Raw genomic sequence first — 15,063 nt, forward strand, 5'->3', positions numbered from 1 at the left:
GTTTTATTGATGTGTTTTGTTTCTACATTACAAACTTTTACAGATTGCTCTCACTATGTGAGAAGTCTCTTGTCATAAAGTAAATAAAACAATTAACCAAAACTAACAATATAGTGACTTCATCTGAAAGTGCACACAACATTCCATACCTGTATATCATCAACCACCTATTTAAAAAAAAAATAATGAATAGAAATCTATTTTCTCTCCCTCTTACTCTCTACCTCATTAAAGAGAAAAAGAGAGGTGGAGTGAGGGGAGGGAGAAAGAAGAAAACCAAAATCTTTATAGCAAACAGGCATAGCCAAGGAAAACAAATCCCTTCATTGGCTGTATATAATTATATTCTCATCCTCTCTGTGCATGTTCTAATTTTGCACCCTAAAACTATCACTTCTCTATCAAAAAGTATCAGGAGGTTTAATCATTGGTCTTCTGGAATTATAAATGGTCATTGTATTGATATTAGTTCTTGTAGCTTTCAAATTATTTGTCTTTATAATACTGTTGTTATTGTATAAATTGTTTTCCTGGTTCAGTCCATTTCATTCTTCATCAATTTATAGATGTTCTCAAAATATTTCATTTTTATAATATTGATATTATAATATAAGTTATTCTTCTTACTTCTCTCTATAGCAGTTCATATAAGTCTTTCCATTATTATAAGCTATTCTTCCAGCTCTGTTTACTTTTCTCTACATCAATCTTTCCATTCCCCTTTGAAATAATTTGTTTCATCATTTCTAACAGCATAAAAAAGGCAAAGTAAAAGGAGATGGCAAAGTTGAGATTTGTGGGTTTAGACTGTTAGGAGGGAGGGGAAAAGCATCTATATGGTATCTACTGTAGGCCACACACTCTGCTAAGGGTTCTACAAGTCTAATATCATGTGAGCCTCACCACAGTTCTGTGAGGTAGGTGCTGTTATCCCCATTTTACAATTGAGGAAACAAAGGTAAACAGAAGTTAAGTGATTTGTTCAGATTCACACAGCTACTAAGTGTCTGAGGCCAAATCTGAAATCAGATCTTCCTTACTCCAGTTCCACCACTATATCTACTGAGCTAAGGTTAAGCAGGAGTGATACAATATCTATCCTTAGGGTATGCAACATCCAGCCCTACTTCTGACTACTGGCTGCTAGAGAAGACTCTTTGTCCATGATTACCAGACTCCCTTTTGCCTTACAGGGCACCTGCAGAATAGAGTGATAGCTAGATTCCATTTCAGGTACAAGGGTAAAGAGTAAATCTAGGCAGCTGTATCAGCCAAAATGAGCCCTTGGCAGCTGGTTTCCCTAAAGAAAAAGCTTCATTAACATAGGGAATGGCAGCTGCAGTGACTGCCTCAGGCTGAATAGATCCCTATGAGACTTGGATGTCTTATTCTCTCCTACTGGGTTTCTAACAAAATAATAAAGGAATCTCTAGTAGTTCTCATTTGGCCAGAGATGGAGGAGGTAAATCTTCATTTATAAAAAAACAACAACAAACCAACATCTGTGAATTGAACTTTATGGCTAAAAGATCTATCACTAAAGCATTAAGCTAAGACCTTAAAGAGGGTTGATCACTAGTGGAAGGTAAAACTTTAGTTTGCTAATTATTTACTTGGGAGGGTTGGGAATGTTTGCATAACAGAATTTTGTTAAGAGCCCATATAAATCATAAAGGAAGAGCTTTTAGACTTTTATCAAGTGTGCCTTAGCAAATACCTTTACTACTTTTTGTATGACCTCTAGAGTGGAGCTATGCTTTTCCCACCATTGTTATATTTTACAGCACAATTTACAATATACCCCCCAAAAGAGCATTTCCTTTTTAGATTGTCACAAGGCTATTGACAAGCTTATTTTTGACTTGGAAATAGAAGGGGTTTGTTGTTACTGTTTAATTTTAGATTTAGCCAAAGAAGTTTTCCTATAAACTTCAAAAGTGCCTGAGTACTATCTGATTTCAGAGTTGCTATAGTTTCATCAGTAGATTTAAGGTTTGATTTCACCAGGACCAAAAAAAAAATGCATCTATGTTAACTTTGGGGAGGGGGGTATTATGTGCATATTTGTTCCCAAATATGCCAATAATAAAATGAACATATTGTGCTTTGAGTATTGTTCAGTGAAAATTTTAACATTTCAAATTTTTAATGGAAGATAAGCTTTGGAAGAAAATTATAATACTACTGTTAGGCACTCATTCAATGCTTTCATTTGCTATTTTAAAAGTCCCTCACAGGGAGTCTTTATTTGTTACTACTATTAGAAGGAAAATCATAACCTGATAATTATAAAGTATTGAGCAAGATGATCAGAATTTTGAAGATTTACAGAGGACAAAAATTCCATTAACTCAGTTAACTATTAGTATCCTTCTCTCTTCTGTCTCTTTGCCTTTTTGTGTCCATTATATCTTCCATGCTCAGAGCAGACCACTCTGTTGCTCCCATCTCTATAAACATCCCTAAGAAGTCTTCCTTACCCATCCCTCCCACCTGCTGAATTTCTCTCCTTCACCCCATCACTTTTTTATTTAGGTAAATGTATATGTTTTTGTACCACTTGAGATTCCTCTAAGTGGCCTCTGTCTTAGCTTCATCTAGGTCTCTGGCGTTGTTGGGATATTTGCCCTCATAGCTCACAGCCTCCTGCTGATTGTTGCCATACCAGACCAAACCAAATGACCATGAATTCAAAGTAAAGACATTTGATTAAACAGAATTACAAGGCAGTAAGAGGAAACTGCAAATGATAGTAAACACTATCAATGATAATTCCCAGTGACTGCCACCCCTCTACATGTCTCACACTGGGCATTTGTTCTCCCCTACACAACAGCAACTCAACAAAGGGCATTAAGGAAACTCACCAAAGAATCAGAGAGCTTCCTGGCATTGCACTGAAGGCTAGTGTTGTGGGCAGCAATACACAAAACTTTATTTCCTATCTCTGTACCTTTGCAGTGACTGTCCCCCCAAGCCACTGCTGCCTCTTAGAATCTCTAATTTACTCCAAAACTTATCACATTTCTACTTGAAACTCAAATGATATTTTGCTGGCCCTCCCACCTCCCATTAATTACCTTTTTTGTTGGGGCAGCTGTGGTACAGCAGATAAAGCACTGGACCTGGAGACAGAAACTACTGAATTAAAATCTAACTTCAGATATCTAACCTCTGTCTGCCTTGGTTTCTTCATCTATAAAATGGGGAGAATAACAGCAACTACCTCTCAGGATTGTTGTGAAAATCAAGTGACATCATAATTTTAAAGTGCTTAGTATAGTGCTTGGCACATGGTAAGTGCTATATAAATGTTATATTTTATTATAGGATTATAGATAGAGAACCATGGAAGGAGCCTTAGAGATAATTTATCTAGTTCACCCTCCCTCTCTATTTTACAGATGAAGAAACAAGCCTAGAGAGATTAAGAGACTTGTGAGTGGCTGAGCTGCTATTGTTCAGATATTTTTCAGTTATGTCCAATTCTTCATGACCCCATTTGGGGTTCTCTTGGAAAAGATACCGGAGTGGTTTGCCATTTCCTTCTCCAGCTCCTTTTACAGATGAGGAAACTGAGGCATACAGGGTTAAGTGACTTTCCCAGGTCATAGAGCTAGTAAGTATCTGGGGCTGGATTTGAACTCAGGAAGATGAGTCTCCCTTTCTCCAGGCCCAGCCCTCTATCCACTGTACCACCTAGCTGCGGCTAATTCTAACTCAGGACCTGTGTGACTCCAAGTTGATACCTCTCTCTCCCTGGCTCCACAGTATTTTCTTTATAGATGTATTTGTTATCTTTTCCCTTAAAATGTAAGCACCTTGAAGGCAGAAATAGTTTCATTTTTGTCTTTGTATTACCAGTGCCTGGCACTTAGCAGGTATTTAATAAATGCTTCTTGATTGATTAATTAATTAATTTAACATATCCATGCCCAAACACATCCCCTTGCATATTGTGTTTTACCTTGCTGAACTGTAAGGTCCTTGGGGAAGATGCTGTCATTTTTCAGCTTTACATGCCTAGTGCCTAATACAAGGCCTTGCACTAAGGAAGCTCTTCATCAATGTGTGTTGACCTGAATTGAACTTTACAAACAATAAATACAAAAGGAGATATTTTTAACCTAAACAAATACTTGTGTGAGTTATACATCTGTGGTTGAGATAATGCTGCAAGAATGAATTAGCACACTTTGACCCATGTCTAGCTCTCACTGTAACCATTTGGAAGACACTTCATAGACTTGCTGGCTGGTCCAGCTAGGATCAAAAGAATCTGATATTCTGTAACCTACTCTTCTCCAAAAGGCTTCTTGGAAGACATTTCATTTTACCCAAGTTACCCAAGCTATATAGTTTATCCCTACAGTGTGGCCCCTGAACAAGCTTCAGCTTCTTGAAACCATAGGTAAGTCTCAGCAGACAAGCTAAACCAAATTGAGAGTAACTGACCCTTGTAGATGAGTTAACTGAATGTCTACCCCAAGCATGTGAAGATGTCCCCCGACAGAATGGGCAGATGAGAACAACATGTTCCAAGAGCCATGAGGGTGGCAGAAGCAGGTGCTATGGAGTATACTTAGAGCTTGGTCAGACATGAAGAGGCCAAGGAAGCCACTGCATCCTGGGCCATTGCCAGTCATCTTGACTTTTGTTTTGCCACTGGACTTTGATGATTCAGGAAGAGAGAGTGAGGCAGATGACTTTGTTCAACTCTGCCTCATTTAAATCCCATGATGTCATTGGTACACTTCAAAACAAAGGCCAAACAACAACAATGATAATAGCAATAATTTTACCCCAAAAAAAGGTCCCAGATCAAAATTAATCTGATTCCTCCCTCCTTTTACTGGAAGTGGAGTCCTAGGTCTATCCGTAAGTGTACCAGTATATTGTGTTATTTCTTCCAGGTACTTTGGAATTTAGAATCACTTTGCCTTAAATAGAAACTATATTTCAAATATAGGGGGTTATTGGAAGGAATCTAGAGCATTCATGTCAAACTCAAGTAGAAACATAACCCTCTAAGGGTCACATATTAACATTATCTATGTTCTATGGTATTTTTATTTATTTTGTTAAATATTTCCCAGTTACATTTAATCTGATTTAGCAGACCTACCAATTGTTTGAAGCCTCTGATCTGAGCATGGGGAAGTGGGGAAAGCATTATACTTAGCCTCAGAAGATTTGGGATCAAGTACAGGCCTCCCTACAAACTAGCTGTGAGACATCATTCATATCGCTTATTCTCTGAACCTCAGTTTGGCTCAGCTTTAAAACTGAACCAGTAATACTTTTATTATTTGCCTTAGAATAAGGAAAAGGCTTTATATATATGTACAACTATTGTCATTCCCTGCCCCTTTCCCTGTTTAGATATTTCTTCGTTGAAAAGAAATGTGCACATCAGCCAAAAAATGCTAGTGAAAAGTGTGCAACCTTAAAATGTTCATCACATATTTGAAAGCCATATTTTTAGTTTTGAATGAAATATTTTCTTTCTCTTTTGCAGATTCTCCCAACTAGTGCACCCCTGGAGGGAGGCACAACATTGACAGTGTGTGGCTGGGATTTTGGATTAAGAAAAAATAATAAATTTGATTTTAGAAAAACCAAAGTTCTCATTGGAAATGAGAGCTGCATACTGAATACAAGTGAAAGCACTACAAATAAGTAAGATCACTAAGATGATTCCCTGTGTATATGTTCTTGTAAAGAGTGAGTCTTTGTTTTCAGATAAAGGCTTGAAAAAAGTGTCTGATTAGTATGAAGGGGAAAAAGAATGCAGTACTTTGGGGTAGTATTTAAGTATTAGCATGACTGTTCAGTGATATTTCAGGTTGATTCAAGAGTAACATTGATGGAGGGTGAGCTGACCTTTGGAAGAATTTATTAAGGATCTCAAAGGAATTTTCCTAAGGGGAATTTTAAAAAACTACACAATGTTAGTAATCATCTCTCATATCTGTGAAGCTACACTCTTTTTTTTTAAGATGAGCCTGTCCTTTTCTAAATTTTTCCTTTAAAGCTATAAAAAATGTAGTTCCACAGGTGGATTATACTGTCAGCTCAGTTTAAATCTAGAACTTTCTGTAAGTTATGCATCACATCAAGTAGCCCAGAACCTGTAAGCTGAGTAATATAGGGAAACCTCTGAAAAGGTGGGGACATCTGGCTAAAACTCCAATTTGGCAGATTGCCAATTAAGTCCCATAAATTGAAAACCTAACATAATTTGTTCTAAGAAAAAGTTGGCTAAGTTACCCACTTTATTAAGATTAAGATATCAAATATGACATTTTGTGTATTTAAGTTTCTTGTCTCAGGAAAAACAAATTCTCTGTGAAACCCTTATGCTACTTTAGAACTATGATTATGTTTATTGTTACATTATAATTTTCTATGACATTATAACAGGGAAATCAATTTTCTTATAATGTTGGTACAGCTATAGTGAGAGTCAAATGAGATAATATGTAAAGCTCTTTGTAAAGTACAATGAAGTACAATGTAAATGCCTGATATAATAATAATGATAGTTTGTACATATATAGAGCTTTAAGCAAAGCATTTTGCAGTTTACTTCATTTGATGTTCACAACTTGTGAGGCAGGTGCTATTATTATCCCTATACTGTTGTTTTTAAATTTGAAACCTAATTCACAGGCTAATTGTTTATTAAATGCATTAAAATTTAACTTTTATTATGTACAGTAATATCAACTGTTAACTGTGCTGTTGAGGAAAAAGCTATGCCTAACCTGATTGAATACATAGATATCATTCATAATTAACATATTGCTTATCTGAAGATAGGTCATGTCAAAGTTCTTTATAAAAAAAATTCTTCTTAAACAAAAGTAATCCCCTTCCATATTTGTGACAAAAAAATTCTTTCTTTCTAGACAGTAGAGTTAAGAAGTATCTCAATCTGAATCTGAATTATGAATTTTGAATAATTTAGCATGAAGAAGTAAGCTTTTGTTGTTTTAACATAAGTAATCTGGGCATTATTTTTATTTGCCCAATATTTAAGATCTTGTGTTTTTATATTTCAATAATCTTAAAGAATTAGAATTCCAGGATTTCTACTTTTATGCATACCATATCAAGATACAATTAAATGTGCTCAGGTTAGAGACAATAATATGGGGTTAATATTTTAAAAACAGAAGCTAGAAAATACCAGCCCTGTGCAATATCTTGAATTTTCTTTTTCAAAGGTTGAAATGTACTGTTGGTCCTGCTATGAATCTGCATTTCAATGTATCCATCATTATTTCAAATGATCGAGAAACAACAGAATTTAATTCATTCTCTTATGTGGTAAGGCCAAATATTACTCTTCTCAGAAGATGAATAATCAGAATCATTGCTATTCAAACTGTTTTGCTTCTGTAAATCATTAGTGGACTAAAATTAATAGGTATATTGTTATAATTTTTTATGTTTTGCATTCAGGATCCTGAAATAACAAATATTTCTCCAAGCTATGGTCCCAAGGCTGGTGGTACATTACTTACCTTAACTGGGAAATATCTAAACAGTGGAAATTCTAGACGTATTTCAATTGGTGGAAAACCATGTATTTTAAAAAGGTGCTGTAAATATATTCTAATTATTTTATTTATTTAGTCAAATGAATTTGTCTCTTAATTTGAATAAGTTCAGCAATTGCCAAAAGGCAATTTTTGTGCAGAAAATTGGTTTTAAAAGTTCTGTTTCCTTTTATATAAAGCAAATTATTCTTTCTATATACTCCCCTCTACTACTCTTTCTCCCTTTGCTACTATTTTTATTATTTCCCCTTATTTTTTACTTTCAATTTTTTTTATTAATATGACAGTTGCATAATCACCTATAAGACTGTGGAAACCAATAACTCTGTAAATAGGAATAACTGGTTTCTTCAGATTTATAACTATTATCCTAGATCACTGCAAGAAAAAAGAGGGGTGAATAGAGCACCAAGAGGATACTTCCGCTCAGCAAAATTATAAGTTCTATTAATTAAATACAGAAAAGAGATGAATGACTAAATGAGGGGCGTAAGACAATGCAAGAAAGTAGGCTAACAGTTATGTATACCGTATCGTCAAGTTTTGATTTCTATGGAACCATGGTAAGCCTAGAATAAGGAGGTCCTTACCAAGCACTGTGAGAGGTAGCAATGCTCACTGGGAAAAGTAATCAACTTGGAATCATAGAACCCTGGGTGCATATCATGCTTCTGATACCTAATAGTTCTGTGACCATATCCAACACTTTAAAGGTTCTTCTCTAAGTCTCTGTTTCTTCATCCATTAAATGCAGAAGATAGCTTCTTGGTTTTTTTTTTATAAGCATCAGATAATATAATGTATGTTAATTACTTTGTAAAATTTAAGGTGCTATATGGATGTTCATTATTATCAACCAGATGAGAAATTATCTTTGAGAAACCATTGAGTATAGTCAATATTCACATTTATTTGTTAATTTGAGAACATAGTATTCAAAAGTGTTTGTTCCCTTTAATGATAATATCCATTACCTTCATTTGTTTTTGTTCAGTGTGTCTCATAGCATTCTAGAATGTTATACTCCTGCACAAACCATTCCAAATGTGTACCCCATTAAAATGAAAATTGATTTGGCCAATCGAGAAGCCTACAGTTTTACATACAAAGAAGACCCCATTGTTCATGAAATTCATCCAATCAAATCTTTTCTTAGGTAAGTAAAGTATATGTGAAAAAAAGAAAGACATGAGACTGCTATAGTATAATCAAGAGAAACTGCAATTTTATCTCTGGCTTTGTTGCTGTTACATTTATTTTGCAGATGGCCTTCAGTTTTTAAAAGGATTTTCTTCAGTTTCTGAGCACCGTTTAATTTTGTTAATGTTACTTTGCACCTAGAAAACTCTTCCCACATATTCTTTCAAATTTTTCCATTGATTTCAGCAAAACAGAGGAATGGAATATTTCTATACAATATTGTATACATACCAATACACATGTATTATATTAATTCCCTCATGATAATTTTAATTACACACTAATGTGGAACTCACCCTGACTGTCCTGAACCCATCTTTTATGCAGACCAGCTTCCCTTTAAATCAGTAGCTCATTGAACCAAATCAATTTAGCTCATTTCTTTTGCAACTCTCCAGCTCTGTAAGTCAAATAACAATGAAAAGTGAGTTTATTTTAGTTCCCTATCATGCAAATGCCTGAAAACTATTTTTTAAAGTTTTCTTTAAAAAGCTGAAATCCAACTTATTTTCAGAGGCGATTCTTTCACATAGTCTAACAAATAAAAAAGAATATAAAATTCTCCAATTTGTGAGCTATAATTTTAGATATATACACATCTACACATACATTTTGAAGAAGTTAAGAAAGTTGTTTCCATTGAACACCTTTAATCTCTTAATTAGACTCTGACTTTATAATTATTTTGATTTTAAAACATTATCTGCATGAATTTGTCTCTAAGCTTGCTGAAGAGTAAAATAAAATGCTGTAGTTATTCTCAATATTATCACTTTTCTATTTTATTTTTACCAGTGGAGGAAGCACAATAACAGGTCTTGGGCAAAATCTGAATTCTGCTAGTGTTCCTAAGATGGTAATAAATGTCCCGAAAGTAGGAAGAAACTTCACAGTGGTGAGTACCTCTTAGTGTTGCTTATGCACTATGCTGTATCTTTCTCTGCTTTTTTTTTAACCAACCTGACTGGTTTTTACTTAACATAAGAACTTGGGATTTGCCTTTAAAATACTTTGTCAACAATTACCTTTTGCACCGATTAAGCAGAATTATAAATTAGTAATGCAAATTGCTGAAATTATTGAGTAACCTGGTGTAATGTAATGCCAAGCAAAGGCAACTTCCCAGGTTCAAAATACCAGCATAGGTGCTCTCTATTTTATTCAGTAACAAACCAAGAACAGAGAAGATCAAAACATGACATCATTCCAAATACAGCATTTACTAAGTGTGATTAAATAATCTCCAAGTACTACCCCACCCCAGGATCTTCCAATCATTCAATCAATTACAAAGTCCCTGTTCTAAATACTTCTCCACCCCTAGGCTATACCTTCATTTGGTCCACCACAAAACCCCTCTTCTCAAATGGAGATTAGTTTCCAAACATAGGTAAAGTACCTTCATTTGTCAATCACAGAGCACAATAAGGTCAAAAGTTCCCCACCCCTGGATCACAGTTCAATCTACCCCAGAGTTACATCAAGTTTAAACACAGCACTTAATACCCAAATGGAGGTCTTTTCTTCATCTTGACATGAGGCAAGTTCTCAGCAATCTTAGTTCCTGGGGAGACAAGGCTTAGCAAGGCCATAAGATACATTGCCAGTCCCTTCATGAATTTATCCTCTGTCTGTAGAACAGTCCTAGAACCCCTGAACACATTAGCAAAGCCCTCTCCCAGGATTTCTGTAAACATACAACAAGAAAATCCTTCTTCAGGGCTTCTGAACCAACAGAAAGGCTCCCAGACCCCTGCAACAACAGCACTGTCCCTCACCAGTGGACAGTATTCACTCTGTCTGCAGGACAGTCTCCAGACCCCTGCAACAACAGTACTGTCCCTCACCAGTGGACAGTATTCACTCTCTGTCTGCAGGACAGTCGCAGGCCTTCTTAGCGAACAGCCAGGTTCCAGGACTTCTTCAACAAAAGGACAGTCTTTCACCAGTGGACAAATCTGGCAAAATAACATCAAAACAGACAGACAAAGTACCAGCAAAACAGCCATGTCTCCTCAGTCCTTGGCAGCTCAGGGGGCAGGTCTCAAAAGTCCAGGGCAATTCAAAGCGGCCACCAGCAATTCTCTTAGTCTCTCTCTCTCCACGAGGTGCTGCTTCCAAAAAAAAAATCTTCCGCCTCTCCCTAGTGTCTCTCCAAATCTACATCACCAGCTCCTCCCAGTTCAGGACTTTCTTTTCACATCAACAAGCCCATCCCACAGGTGGGATTAACAAACTCTGGGTTTTAACACAATCAATTTGAAAACCAAGCCAATACAGGGGAATCTTTAATTGCCATTACTATCACACCTGGGTTTTTTAAACCCACAATCTTTGGACACAAATGATGATTACAACCCTAAGGTGATATTTTTGAAAGACAGTCAACAAAAGAAAGGGTGAGAGTTAAAGATTATAATGTTTTTTTCTTTTTCCTCTCCTCCTCCTTATTCTCTGTCTTATGTCTTATGTCTGTCTGTCTCTCTTTCTTTCTGTCTCATAGTGTTAGAAAAAAGTGTCCCTTTTACTCTAGCAAAGGTGTTGGTGTGAAGTTACCCTGATCTTATCACAATTTCATTAATTCTAGTTATGGAGCAGGCACATTGTTTCTTGACCTCGCTGACTGCCCTATACCCCAGTCTTCTTAATATCTCATGATGGCCTAATCCTAAAGAACATCCATCTTATCTTATTTTATTTACAGGAGTATGCAAAAATAAAATTACCAAATGAGGTACCTCTTAAAAGTTATTGACCCATTATTTGTATTGCAGCCAGTTGTATTTTTATATGTCAATTCTTCTGTCTGTTTCACCCTATATGGAACACTAAATCAATTGAATTGCTGTTAGGATTTCAGTGCTGATTTTAAGGATTTTCATGTTTTAATTTCTACCACAACTTTCACAGTAAACCTGAAATGAAACTTGAAGGTGTTGCCGTTTTAGCTGTAACATAATTGAGCAGATCATAGATTGAATTACAGAACTTTTTCTTAGATTCTCTATCCCAACATTTTTTGAGGACTAAAACCATCATATTCTTCAATTACTGAAACCAATTTTGTGCTAAATATGTCAAGTTGAATTACAAAACAATAAGGTCATCTCAAATGAGATTTCTCTTGACCTTCTCAATCAGTAACATTGCATCACCTCTGAAGTATTATTAGATTTTTATCGTACTCCTGAGAGGTTGTGCTACGCCAAATGAACAAACAACTGAAGTAAAGTACTCTGAAACCAATTCCAACATATAGCCACAAATCGAGTTCTGAATACCACTACTTCTAACTTAACGAATATTTGTATTTCAAACAAGAATAGAATATTAATGAAATTCCATTAGCAAATAAAAACAAGTCTATCTTTGTGCATTCATGTACATATGTGTAGAATACTTGTAATTTTTGTATAGAGGTCTAGGAAATTATGATCAGGTAAGACTACTATCTAGCTTATTAAATGGTGACAAATTTTCCATCTTTTTTCATAATCCATCATTATACCTAAACAGGGAGTACTCATTGGTTTCTATAGGAACTGTCCATCAAAAAGAAAGAGTGTCATTGAGAGATGAGATTCTGGGCTGTTTTGTATCTGGGAAAAACAAGTCAATTAAATTTCTACTTCTTCAATGACAAAAAGAATGAGGGCTAGATCATTCTATATAGTCATCAGGACTAGGGATTAAAAGATTCACTAGGGCCATTTTTTGGCTGTTTGTTATACTGTTTTATGAATAGCAGATATTTTACTTCTATATTATTTGTTGCCTGTGGAAACTGAGGCCAGTGATGATGGATTGTATTTATGAGAGTTTTTGGCCTCTGATGCTATGACTCACATCATGAGTCATGTCAATGTCCATGCACATTAACCTTACTATACATCTATATTGACAATCATTGTTTAAAAAGGAAAAAAAAAGGCCAGCACTTTCTAACCAGACTGTGCATTGATTTATAAATGTATATTCTCCTTCAGCAGTCAGCATTTCAAAATGTAGTTTTAAAATTCCTCAGTTTTATGTATGGAATTATTGTGATGACAGTAAAATTGCTTATTTGTAGTTAATTCAATTTCACTTCTCAAGCTAATGTGGGTAAAAAGCTTTGAACATCATGATGCTAATTTGGCAGAGAGCTCAACTGTATCGTATATATTTAGAAGAGGAAAAGCAAATTCATATCCCAGTATTTTTACAGTAGAGGAAACATGGTGGTAGCCAAAGTGTTGAACATGGATTTAGAAAGTCCTAGCTTTACTTTCCACCTCTGACAATAAATTGTGCGGCCCTGAACAAGTTTCTTTACATTAATGTGCCTCCTTAGGACTTAATCCACTAAATTATAGATGTTCACTATCTCAGTTGGTATATGGAATTCTCTAAGCTAAGAAACCACAGATATAAAGCTGTAATCAGGGGTTCTTGATGTGGAATCCATGACCTTTTTTTTTTTTAATTTGACAACTGTATCTCAATATAGTTGGTATCTTTTCTTCATTCTATATATTTTTTGTATTAAAAAAAACTCATTGTTCTAAGATGGGGTCCATAGGATTCATTAGACTGCCTAATTGACACATAAGAAAAGCTTAAGAACCCTTGTCTGGAGTGTACCTCAGAGGCCATAGCCCAATCCCTCTCACTTTATAGATGAGGACACTGAGATTCAATAATTTGCTGAAGGTCACCAAATTGTGAGCCAAAAAGAGCATTAGAACCCAGGTCCTTGGATTACAAAGCCAATGCTCTCATAGCCAAACCTCAAGTATATATCAGTCATTAAATATTTATGAATTGCCTACTGAGTAATGCACTGTACTAGGCACTAAGATATAAGTACCAGGACTGAAATGATCCCTGTTCACAAGATGCTTACATTTATAAAAGTTTGGTGAAGTCTTATGCGAATGGCAGTCGAAATTAGAAGACTTGGGTCCATCTTAAATATATCTTTTAAAAACTTAAAAATCTATCTTTTAAAATTTTTTACCATATATGATTTTTAATAAATTATCTGAGTTCAATTCCAAGTTTCTTGTTTGTGATTTTTATGTATTTCCTATGTCTTTAAAAATGGGGATAAATTATTGTTTTACTCATTATACTTGTCGAATAGAAAGAAATTAAAAGGGACTGTCACTTGTTTTCATTGTCCTTGGGAAAAATCAGCCAGCTTACCCATAAATATGCCACTTTGCATAACTACTAGCAATGACAGGAAATCACATTTCCTAAGATGTCAGAAATCGAGATTCAAAAGTCCCATTGTTTAGCTATGCAATACTGAAAATCTTCATTAAAAAATCAGGACAAAATTTGGAATATAATCTGAGAGGGATATTTCTTCAACAGTAGCAGTCAGTCAATAAACATTTACTAAGTGACTACTGTGTACCAGACACTGTGCTAAGTACTGGAGATACAAAGAAAGATAAAGGAGTCCCTGCTTTCAATCCAGTGAGGGAGACAACGTGCAAATACTGTGTACAACAAGCTATAGAGAGGATAAATTGGAAGTAATCAATAGAAGGAAGACAGTAGAATTAAGAGGGATCAGAAAAGACTTCTTATAAAAGGTCAGATTTTAGCTAGGACTTGAGGACCTGGGGAGGCTAAGAGACAGATGAGAAGGTAGAGCATTCCAGGCATGGTGGACAGCCAGTGAAAATGGCAGACTTTGGGAAGGGAACATTTGCCAATATGCAGAACTCTTCGGTAGCTTTTATTTAAGTGATGGAAGATGAGGTCACATTCTCCCTCTCCCCGTGTGTCCCTGTCCTATTTTCAAAGGAATAGAAAATAATTAGGTAAACCTAAACAGGAGATCCAGCTTCATAAATGACAGCATGGATTATTCTAGGCAGGTAAAATTTAGCTCAGTCTTGTGTAGAAATACCCTACTCTATCTAGGTAGGATTTAACATTTAACAGTAAATCAGAGGCTTTTAAAAACCTCCCACCAGTTTTAAGTTCTATATGGTCCTAAAATGTGAAAGTTATTGATATTGCCTAATTTTTTGATCTGCTTATTTACAGTGGCTAATTGTTTCTCACTACAGGCATGTAAGCATCGCTCTAATTCAGAGATAATCTGTTGTTCGACTCCTTCCTTACAACAGCTAAATCTGCAACCCCCCCTGGAAACAAAAGCTCTTTTCATATTTGATGGTATCCATTCCATTTACTTTGATCTCATTTATGTCCATAATCCTGTATTTAAGCCTTTTGAAAAGCCAGTGATGATCTCAATGGGCAACGAAAATGTACTAGAAATTAAGGTAAGAAATGC

At 35.4% G+C, this 15,063-nt stretch overlaps 1 protein-coding gene across 1 annotated transcript in view; it reads left to right on the top strand.

Annotated features, from left to right (window-relative positions):
- Window positions 1–15,063, top strand: part of MET (MET proto-oncogene, receptor tyrosine kinase) — a 168,079-nt gene that overhangs the window by 112,268 nt on the left and 40,748 nt on the right. The window contains exons 6-11 of the mRNA XM_069107079.1: window positions 5,519–5,679; window positions 7,230–7,332; window positions 7,468–7,604; window positions 8,560–8,721; window positions 9,561–9,660; window positions 14,834–15,052. Of these exons, the coding sequence (XP_068963180.1) occupies window positions 5,519–5,679; window positions 7,230–7,332; window positions 7,468–7,604; window positions 8,560–8,721; window positions 9,561–9,660; window positions 14,834–15,052 (882 nt within the window). The remainder of the gene's footprint in view (window positions 1–5,518; window positions 5,680–7,229; window positions 7,333–7,467; window positions 7,605–8,559; window positions 8,722–9,560; window positions 9,661–14,833; window positions 15,053–15,063) is intronic.

Source organism: Petaurus breviceps, unplaced genomic scaffold (genome assembly GCF_028583685.1).
Source record: "Petaurus breviceps papuanus isolate PSGF00001 unplaced genomic scaffold, PetGlider_PUasm1.0 84, whole genome shotgun sequence".
Classification (NCBI taxonomy): Eukaryota; Metazoa; Chordata; class Mammalia; order Diprotodontia; family Petauridae; genus Petaurus; species Petaurus breviceps.